This window comes from Drosophila takahashii, chromosome 3R, assembly GCF_030179915.1.
Source record: "Drosophila takahashii strain IR98-3 E-12201 chromosome 3R, DtakHiC1v2, whole genome shotgun sequence".
Lineage (NCBI taxonomy): Eukaryota > Metazoa > Arthropoda > Insecta > Diptera > Drosophilidae > Drosophila > Drosophila takahashii.
Window position 1 is genome coordinate 23,451,832 of NC_091681.1, and position 10,374 is coordinate 23,462,205.

Genomic DNA, 10,374 nt, shown 5'->3' on the forward strand with positions numbered 1-10,374 from the left:
CACGAATCAAAATTTAACTAGAATAGCATAAGCACAAAACATGATATAAAAAAAGGCAAAATAATTTAAGCAAAATAATTTAAACAAATTAATTGTAAAAATAGTTCACCCTATTGTTCTTGAGGAAGCTACATATATGCGCGGTCCACAAAAGGTGATATATCATCCTCCACTCGGGTAAAAAATAAAGGAAATTTTGATATTCAGAAAGTATGCAAGAAAATTGTTTTAATATCACCGCCCACAACAAAATCCTAGATCCGCCACTGATCCGCCCTTATACATATATCGACAGCCCAGTAAAGTTGAAGAAAGCTGCAAATGCAACAAATATTTCCAAAAAGTCAATGGACTATATTTTGTTGATAAATGCAGATATTTTAAATACAATTGTGCAGGCTGCAGAACTATCAGCTGGCTATTAAGGTATTAATTTAAATAAAGTGCCTGAATGATGTACCTACCTTTTTAACCACAAATACGAAACGTAATTATCAATTAATTTGTCTTTAAGTGATTTATGATAGTCATTACCTGGGCAACAAATCTCTCTTAACGTTTAAATTATAAAAAGTCAATTAACGATTGACAGCATTGATTTAAGGTAGACGAAATCGAAAGAAGCTAAATAAGAATTAATTTTCTTCGTACCAAAAAGCTTTAAAAAATACCCGCCCTTACACCGTAGTAGCTTTTAAACACTAAGAAAGTTCAGAAAAACACACAGTTACATAATAATTTATTTAATCTTAAGACATATGCCGAAACAAGACTATTAATTCTAGTTTAAATTTATTTAAGCGCTGTATTACAATACCAGAGGCGAAAAAATCAAACAAAAAACTCAGAAAACGTAATGAAAGAAAAGCAGAAATTCTCCGAAATTAGAAAATGATTCAGAAAGTGTACGTTTGATGATCAGAAAGCTTCGTGATTTCTTTTTGGGCTGAGAGAGTGGCGATTACGAGCTGATCCGCTTACGAGTAAGTGCGGTACATAACATACGTATTTTGCTTTACGTTCTGTACGAGTACGAGTATCTGGATGTCTATGAATAAATTCGATGGTGAGAGGTCGCTTGCGATGTGTCAACATCCTCCTCCTCTTTGGTGTACTTACCGAAATAATGGGTGGAAAAAAGAAACAGGTGTGACTAAATCAAAGGATACCAAGGAATCAAGAAAGTGTGGAAGAATGTAATACGGCTAGCATGGTACCGCGAAATATTTTGGGATACTTTTGAATTGTGTGTATATTTTTGCACTTCTGCAACTTGTTGTATTTTATTCACAATAATTAACTTTTTAAAAAAGAGAATTGCTAACGCTAGATTAAAATTCACTAAACAAACTATAATCGAACATAATCATAAACATAACCGACTTTAGACTACAACTTATCGAGGGCTCGAAATAATAATAATACAAGAACATGAATAAAGCAGTGGGTGAAATCATTTCTTCATCAAGTATGTATAGGCTAATTATACACATATAATGATAGGCGTAGGTGTAGGTGTAGGTTTAGGTGTAGGTATAGGTATAGGTTTTAGCATAATAATATAATGCTCGGGGCAAAACATTAACAAAATCGATAATTACACAACACAACTAAACTTAGACTTAATATCAGGATCAAGCGGCGTCGGTACACATGAAAATATATGTATGCATATGTACGATTACTATATGTACTATGTGTAAGTTATATAAGTAGCTGTTACGGTATGCTAATTACTCCTCCTCGACATCTCCCCATCTCTCCATCGTTTCCACACTCGCTTACTTCAGTAAAGTGTATTTCTCTTTAGTTTTTGTTGCTTTAGCTTTACGAGTAGGTTTGTTTTTTGTTTTCTTGGTTTTAGAGTTAATTTAATTCGAAAGCGACTTCAACTATGGAGTAAACATGCACACACTCATTTAAATTTGCTTTTTGTTTTGCGACTTACGATTAACCATTTGCTAAAATCGAATTCGAGTTCATATCATACAAGTATTGAATATCTCTGCAATATATAGTATCTGCATTAATTTAGTTATCGAGTGCTGGCTTCGGCCGGGAATCAGCGCGATGTCTTAGTTTATATACAGGAACTTAGAAGGTATCAAAGGACACGACACGACATTACGAACATTACACGACAAAATTTATCCTAGACTGCGGAGTGTGTGTGTTTGCATTTGCGGGGATCTGTGAGGGGTCCGAAAATTGTTAAACAATTTCTTTTGTTTCAAGAACATTTATCTGGGTCTACAATGTGCTCTGCTCTGCTCTGCTTCTCTCCGCCGCTTCCGGCCGCTCTTAAGTGGATAGTTATGGTAAAATCTACTACTCGAACGCGTGTATTCATAATTTATGCGGGGTTATATTCACTGACGTTTAAGTATATTCATATTCATAATTTATAGTTCGGAAAATTCATAGTGCTCGCCTAGGTTAATGAGAGCGTTGAGAGAAATACGTACATACATATATTTTCGTACAGTTGCGAATTGAATTTCAAGTGCATCTGCTAACTGCTGCTTTTGCTGCTGCTTCTTCATCTTACTCGTATCTATATTCAACTACCGAACTAAGCTGCATTATCGTGTTGGGTTGTGGATCTCCGTAAATCCGTAGAACTGACTTAATAACTAACTGCATTTCCATCAACGTCGGCTGCTTGGTCACACATCAGCGACGCCTGCGCACTTCTGGGCAGCTGCTTCTCCAGATCCTCCTCCTGTTCCTCCTCCTGGCTACATATTCCTATCCCGCATCCTAGAGATCTCTGGTGTTTTTTGTACATTTAACTCTCTATCGCTGGGCTAACACGGAAAGTCCATGGCCAGCTCGTTCTTGATCAGATGATGGTGGTTCGGATCGGACATGGTTGGGTTGGGATTGCTATTCGGATTCGGATTCAGATTCGAGTTGGGCGGATTGCCCGAACCCGGATTGGCTAACTGCTAGTAGGTGGCAAAGCCCATGGCGCCCGCGCTGCTGTTGTCCAAGGGTCACTGGTGCATCTTGGCGGCATGGTGACCCATGTTTAGGCTAAGGTTCAGGTGGTGGCTGCTGTGGTGCTGCTGGGTCGCCTGCGAGTGGTTGTGGTTGCTGCTCGAGTTGTTGTTGTTGTTCTGCTGATTTGCCTGGCGCTGCGAGTTCTTCTTGTTCTTCATGCGCCGATTCTGGAACCATATTTTGACCTAAAGATATAAACATATTATTATAAATATTATTTAGAAACCATTATTAACCACTCACCTGTCGCTCGGTCAACTGCAAATTCCTGGCCAGCTCCCAGCGCTTCTGCTTGGACACATATGCATTGAAAAGGAACTCCTTCTCCAGCTCCAAAGTCTGGAACTTGGAGTACGGCTTCCGCTTTTTCCGGACGGACACCTGGCCGGTCCACTCGTGCAGTCCGGGATTGGGCGTGCAAGGACCCACTGCACCCACCGACAAACCACCGGAGGCTCCTAAAACGATCATCAAATAAATGGGTTAAACTTCGTGATTTACTTCATATATAGAAAGTACGGGTGGTCCGCTGCTGCCATTGTTGTTGCTTTTGTGTTCGTTGCAGTATCAGATCGTTAAGTTTATAGTGCAATTAAGGAAATTGTTTAGCAATAAGCGTAATACAAAATTATTCAATTCAGCGTTTATGGCCCCTTAATTGGCGCGGCACGGGGAGCGGAGCTCCGAATTGGCATCAGGCCCATATTCACACCCGAGTGGTTAATGTTTAATGAATACATTCGTTCCCGCTCATTGGGCGCCCAAATGAAGCAATTAAGTTAATGTACAAAATAAGTGACAAGTTGGATTTATTTTTATTTAAATGCTAGTAGAAAGTCACATTAATCGGGCAGCTTTTGAAATCGAAACATCTTTCTTTTTATTAACCATTAATTAGCTGCTACCAAGACCCCAGAAAACCTTCATTATAATTGTAAAACTGGCTGGTGAGGTCGTTTCAATGAAATACACACCGATAAATACCTGTCTTTACTATTGGGGGCTCCCCGGGAAAATATGAATTGCTGACAGACACTCTTCTGACGGTTCGAAAACTTCTGGTGATAAGACACAAACATAAGCAGGCAACCCCCATAGAATGCACTTCCAACGACTTTCACACCCACATTAAGGCGTAACGCTAGCCAAATAGCGAGAATCGATTTATGGGCTGTTTTGCAGTACGCTAATTGAACGACAAACTTGCCGGTTTCGCAATTCGCTATTCCAACCGATACGGTGACAAAACAGCAACACAACAACTACAGAACTTTCAATGCACATAGAAAAATCGTATTTATTTTTTAACTGAATATTGAGAGATCAAAAACTTTTTAACCCATAGGGGATTATTTTATTTTTATTTTTATGAAGTATTGAAAATTCTATCATTCTGAGTTTAAGACAGCATTCAATTAAATTGAAGAATTGATCTAAGTATAAGATTAAATTGTAATAATTAATGTTTAAAATCAAAATCTAGGCCGATATTTACTTCTATTCCGAATATTGAACATTAAACATTATTTGTAAGTATGAGGCAAAAAAAAGATCAGAAGGTCAATAAACAATATTTCTTAATTAAAACATTTTAAAACAAGAGAGAACGCTATAGTCGGGTTGTTGTCCCGACTATCTAATACCCGTCACTCAGCTAAAGGGAGTGCGAACGCTGTGTCGGGTTGGTGTCCCGACTAACAATCGTAACTCAGCTAAAGGGAGTGCGAGGGAGATAGATATATAGTTTTTGATTGCGTATAACTTTTTAATGAATGGTCCGATTTGAAAAATGTCTTCTACATTTCGATAGGTATAAATATACACAACAAAATTGCATTTATACTTCTCGGAAATCTTTAAAGATGTGGGCACAGGACCCATTTTAAAATCGTTAGTGGGCGATTGTGGGCGTTAGAGGGGGCGTGGCGCTCGGCTAAAATAAACTTGCGCTGCGTAGGAAGCCAAAGAATATGTGTGGGAAATCTCAACCTTCTAGCTTTTGTAGTTTCTGAGATCTCAGCGTTCATACAGACGGACAGACAGACAGACGGACAGACGGACAGACGGACAGACGGACAGACGGACATGGCTAGATCGACTCGGCTAGTGACCCTGATCAAGAATATATATACTTTATGGGGTCGGAAACGCTTCCTTCTAGCTGTTACATACTTTTGCACGAATCTAGTATACCCTTTTACTCTACGAGTAACGGGTATAATGACTGATAAAAATGTAACAAGAAAAAGAAAAAACAACCAATAAATTTTAAAAGTTTTCCATACTACAATTCAGAAAAATTTAAAATATCTGTTACAAAATTCTTGTAATAATTTTGAAAAATGAGTGATTTGTTTTCTGTGCTTGCCAGACTGGTCGCGCTTAAATGTGCTGACTTTTTGTTGGACTCACCTGAGCTGGAGTAGTTCTCGCTGGGATAGCCGCGAAGTCCGCCCGGCGAGGAGTAGGTGGGCGGCTCGTAGCTGGACGTCGATGTGCCCTCGACGGACTGGCGGGCCGCGGCGCTGACGTGGCGCTCGGCATCGTTCATGTAGGCCACTGCCGCCGCGGCGGAGGTGGTCTGATCGGCGCGGTAGCCTTGGGTCCAGTACTGCTGCGGGGGAGAAGGTGATTTTGGGTTGGAACTGAGTTGTTTACGACATCGGTGGGGTAATGATGGGTGGTGGGTGTTGACCTCGGACACTTACACTTACCGGAAACTGGGTGTCTGGATAGGGGTAGGGGAACATGTGCTTGCGGTCGTAGTACCCCGACGCGGAGGCGTGATACTGGTTGAAGCCGTCATCGTTGTAGGTCCAGTGTGCCGGGTGCCGCTTGACCGCCGCCGAGGTGTCCGTCTCGAATCCCGGGCCTGGCCGGATGGCTGGTATGTGCAGTGGCGCTAATTGGATGGACATATTGATGTCTGAAAGCAAACGGGAAACGCGGATTGGATGCTATTAATATTTGTTCAAAGTCAGGCAAATCTAATTTTAACGACTACTTGAGCTTGCTTAAATCGACCTCTATCACGGGCTACTTGATCATTGTTGCATTTTCTCACTTGGCGTGGCATAGCGCTTAATAGTTTGGTATACGTCAATATTATAGTAACCTATAACTTATTTGTTAGGTCAAATATGTGTTTATGTATACGAATTGGTTAAAAAATTCTTTCATAATTTCCGTACTTTTTTTAAAAAGAGTTTTTTGATACCATTTATAAATTACAGACTGTTGGATACAAACGTTTGGTGTCTTAATGACTTTTAAATTTAGTCGATTGTTAAATATAACCCAATATTATTTCGAATAAATTTATGATTCAATAGTTTAAGCTGCAATTTTAAAGAAATATAAAATGATAAGATTTTTTTTTTTATAATACCAAATTGGAGTAAAAAATGTAAAATGTTGTCAAATGTTGGACGAATTTTTTCGAAATTTTAAAAAAGGAGATATGGTTTTGATAATAATGTAGTATAATAAAACATATACAAATTTTTTCTTTTAAAAAAATTGAAGCTTTTAACTTTTGAAATTAAAATTTTCTATAAATAAGAATCATCTTAATTAATAAAATTGGCCAAAAAAAAAGAGAAACATTTTTTACAAACAAACAAAAGGCGTGACGATTCTCAAGGCAAGTCAAGAAAACCCTTATCAGCCTTTTTAAGCGTGCTGCAATCAAGAAAACTGGAACACTCAATGCATTGGCGACAAAAAAAAGTAAAACGGCCCTGTTCCCAATTTCACTTTGTTCTATAACATTTTCCTTTCTGAAGATGTTTTATGGCATATTCCCACAGAGTTTTAGGGTTTCCAATAAGGATTCCCAATAGTTTTCAACCCCATGTCTGGAAATATTTCTGGGACCTCACCTTCCTTCTGAGAACTAACACTGGAGGGAGAAACACTCGCCGTGGTCGGCGCAACGATCTGCGTCTGGCCAGGAGCAACTGCAGCATTCTGCTGTTGCTGCTGCTGGAGATTCGCGGAGGCGCCACTGGCAACACTATTCGGGGTCTGTTGCTGCTGCGGCAGTTGCTGATGGTGGGGCGATGTGAGATGTTGCTGCTGTTGTTGTTGCTGCTGGGCGGAGGGTCCAGTGGGTGTTTGGGAGGGACTGAGGGCGCCGGCCACCGGTGTTGTCGCCAGCTGTTGTTGCTGCTGCTGCTGGAGTTGCTGCTGCTGTTGCGGAGCGGGAAGAAGTTGCTGCTGCACGGCGACAATTGGCACAGGCGGAGGATCCTCGTACATGACCGCATGCGTGGGCGTGGAATGTGTGGTGGGAGTTGACTGCTGTTGCTGCTGCTGGAGCAGAGAGTTCGGCGAGGAGGGGACCACTGCATGTTGCTGCTGTTGCTGTTGTTGCTGTTGCTGCTGTTGCTGCTGTTGCAGGTGGGGATGCGCGCTGTGGTGATGGCTGGTGGTGTGCAGAGGCTGAGGCAGGTGGTGGTGGGCATGGTGATGCAGTTGCTGCAGATGTTGCTGCTCCTGCAGATGCTGCTGCTCCTGCTGCTGTTGTTGCTGTTGCTGCTGCTGTTGTTGCTGCTGCTGCTGCTGCTGCTGTTGCAGGTGGTGCTGCTGCATGGCGGGCAGGGAGGGATGCGCCTGGGGATGCGGATGCGGGTGCGGATGCGGGTGGGCGGTGGGTAGGTGGGAGTGGGTGTGTGTGTGATGCCCCCACCACGCCCCGGCAGCGGCGTGCGACCCGACTGCCGAGACATCGTGGGGGTCGTAGAGAGCGCACGCCAGCGGGATGGTTGGGGTCTGGGGGAGGGGTGGAATATTTACGGTTATCTTGGACGCGTTGCACTCGAACTGCGGCGGCGAGGGTCTAAGGCGGTGCAGTTGGGTCGATCGCCTCGACCCACCGACCTTTCTCTGTCTTTTATCTTTTGTGACTTCTTTTTAATTGTTTAATTTTTATTTAATTTTTTTACGTTTTCAATTATATTTTTTTTTTTAAATATCCAAAGCAGTTTTTGTATTTTTCTGCCCCTTTTATTTTTGCGTACCGCACACGCACACAGACGTCCGTCAGCGGTCACACGCACACGCCGACTTACTCACACACGCACAGCGCCTAAAGAGCGGGCAAAGAGAGTCACTTTGTTGTTGCTGTCGCACAGGGGATCGAATCAGTTTCGGTTTGCACAGGGTGTTCGCGGTCGCCAGAAACTCACGCAATATTTTCAAATTGGCTTTTTTCAGTTTTCTTTCGTTTATTCCAATTTTCAAAAATTTTCCAATTTCCGAATTTTCTCTTGTTGGTCAAAGTTTTTCTTTTCACTTTTCGGCCGGTCTTTGTTTTTATTTATTTTGCTTTTCCTTTTTTTATAATTATCATAAATAGTTTATTATTTTTAAAGGCCTGCAGTAGTTGTTGCTGTTGTTGCTGCTGCTGCTGGCGTTCGCTTTTTATGTTGCTGGTCATAAAATTTGATTTTACGACCAAAACAAACAATTAAACGCAATGTTTGCAACAGTTAACAAAATGTTATTATTTCTCCTCACATCGCCGGGGGACTTGGTGTTTTGATTTAAATTTTTTTACGATTCCAAAAGCGTTTGTATTTATTTATTATAATATTTTTGAAAATGTTCAAGTTTGGTTTTTGAACCGTGCGAGCGAAACACTCCCAGCTGAATGGACGGCGAGTAGGAAATCGCTCAAGTCCCAGTCCTCGACGAAGTTGCAGGGCCGCTTGACTTGGATGTTGCTGCTGTAGTTGCTGTTGTTGTTGCTGTTGTAGTTGCTGATGGACGCCCGCGCGCCTTCCAACCGAACAGAGCGAAGCACAAATCTACACTGACAGGCAGCAACGGACGGCGACAACATATCGCTGGCACACCGACAACACAGCACGGAAACAGAACCAGAAACTCAAACTCAGAAGCGGTGGCGTTCTCTCGCTCTCGCTCCCCCTTCCCTCTCCCTTTCTCGCTTAAAGAGTCAAGAGGCCAGCCAGCTTAGCACAAAAGGCAGCGGCGCCTCCCTGTCCGTGTGACTCGAAAGAGAGCGCGGGCATGCGCCGATGTTGCTGCTGTGCCGTTGATGTTGCTGCTGCTGCTGGTGGTGGTTGCTAGTTGCTGCCGTTGCTGTTGCCGTTGCCGTTGCTCCTGCTGCTGCTCTCTTGCGGCGCGTTATGCACACGTACAGTGTATACAGCGTGTGTGTGGATCCCAGACAGGCCGCATGTGTGTGCGTGAGTGGGGGGCTCAAAGAGAGTTCTGAATAAAATACCACTTTTTCAACTAGCCATGCCAGTTTGGAAAGAAAAGATGGTATCGATGGCTCAGGAATTCCCTGAGCTCAGCAGGTGCTCCACTCCAAGTCGCCGAGGGTCACCGAGGGCGAAGCACACACGCACACTGTACGTGTGAAGGCCTCCGCTCTTCAGCAAGCTAAAAAAAACACGCTCTCTTATTGCCCGTTTTTGGGGGCTGATTTGAATACTTAACACGCGCGTACCACAGCGCCCTCTACAGCCGAGATTTGGCTGGAATGGGGGCGGGGAGGCGTGGTAGGTCGCAGCACTTTGTGTGTAGTTAGTTGGGGCCTTTGTTATCGATTCCCGACAGCAGCACCAATCATGAGAAAAACTCCACTCTATAAGGACCGAGGATCCCATTATTCGAGTCATCAGAGGAAAGTGACTAATTAATGTTAATTAGCTAAACAAATACATGCGTGCGCCAGCTCATTCAGCAAATTATGAGAAACCCCGGGTTCCTTGTCACCCCTATCTCTGCTCTCTATCTCCCCCTTCACATTTCTACGGATTTCCTTCCCTTTCCCGCTTCGAACGGCATTTGCCAAATTTTACGCTGCAATGGACAATTATGGGAATTTTATGGCAATTGCCATTGGAAGAAAAGAAAAGGCACAGAGTCGAGGGCAAAGAAATGTTAACAAATCGTAAAAAGGACGCGACGCGAGCAACTCTCAACCCGTTTGACAACAGAATGTATGTACAATCGCATAAAAATCCATTCTCAGCAATTACAGTAATACATTTATGCAAGGGTTCAAGAAAGTGACAGAACTTATGGAAATTGAAGTTGAAGACTTACATTTCTTACTTTCATTTTGAATATTTAATGTCCCATATTTTCTTATTGATTCCGTTTTGACTTAAGCAAATGTTTGTATATTTGTTAAGGTCTTTAAACAATTGATAGAAAAAATCTTGGAAGGCCTTAAAAGAATCCTTCAAATAACAATAATTAAATTGTATTAAAAATGTTTGAAATTTTGATTTTGCTTTCTTATTTGGATTAATATTTTTTAAATTTTATTAAAACATAAACTAAACTGTCAAAATTTTTAAAAAATGTACAGCATTTGTAATCAATATTTAAAGA

The 10,374-nt window shown here is 42.0% G+C and overlaps 1 protein-coding gene across 4 annotated transcripts; it reads right to left on the reverse strand.

The window, feature by feature from the left end:
* Window positions 1-722: 722 nt before the first annotated feature.
* On the reverse strand, window positions 723-8,824 carry Abd-B (Abdominal B). 4 transcript variants are annotated; one of them, XM_017145279.3, is made up of 5 exons: window positions 6,885-8,824; window positions 5,712-5,929; window positions 5,416-5,617; window positions 3,247-3,461; window positions 723-3,188 (listed from the first exon to the last, which is right to left on the reverse strand). In XM_017145279.3, the coding sequence occupies exons 1-5, from the start codon at window positions 7,594-7,596 to the stop codon at window positions 2,997-2,999; spliced, it is 1,539 nt and encodes a 512-aa protein (XP_017000768.2). In that variant the 5' UTR covers window positions 7,597-8,824; the 3' UTR covers window positions 723-2,996. The 4 variants fall into 4 exon arrangements, with proteins under 4 accessions (XP_017000768.2, XP_070072223.1, XP_070072222.1 ...); XM_070216122.1 differs by having other exon boundaries at window positions 5,416-5,614; window positions 5,718-5,929; window positions 6,885-7,696; XM_070216121.1 differs by having other exon boundaries at window positions 5,718-5,929; window positions 6,885-7,695.
* Between the last annotated feature and the right edge of the window lie 1,550 nt (window positions 8,825-10,374).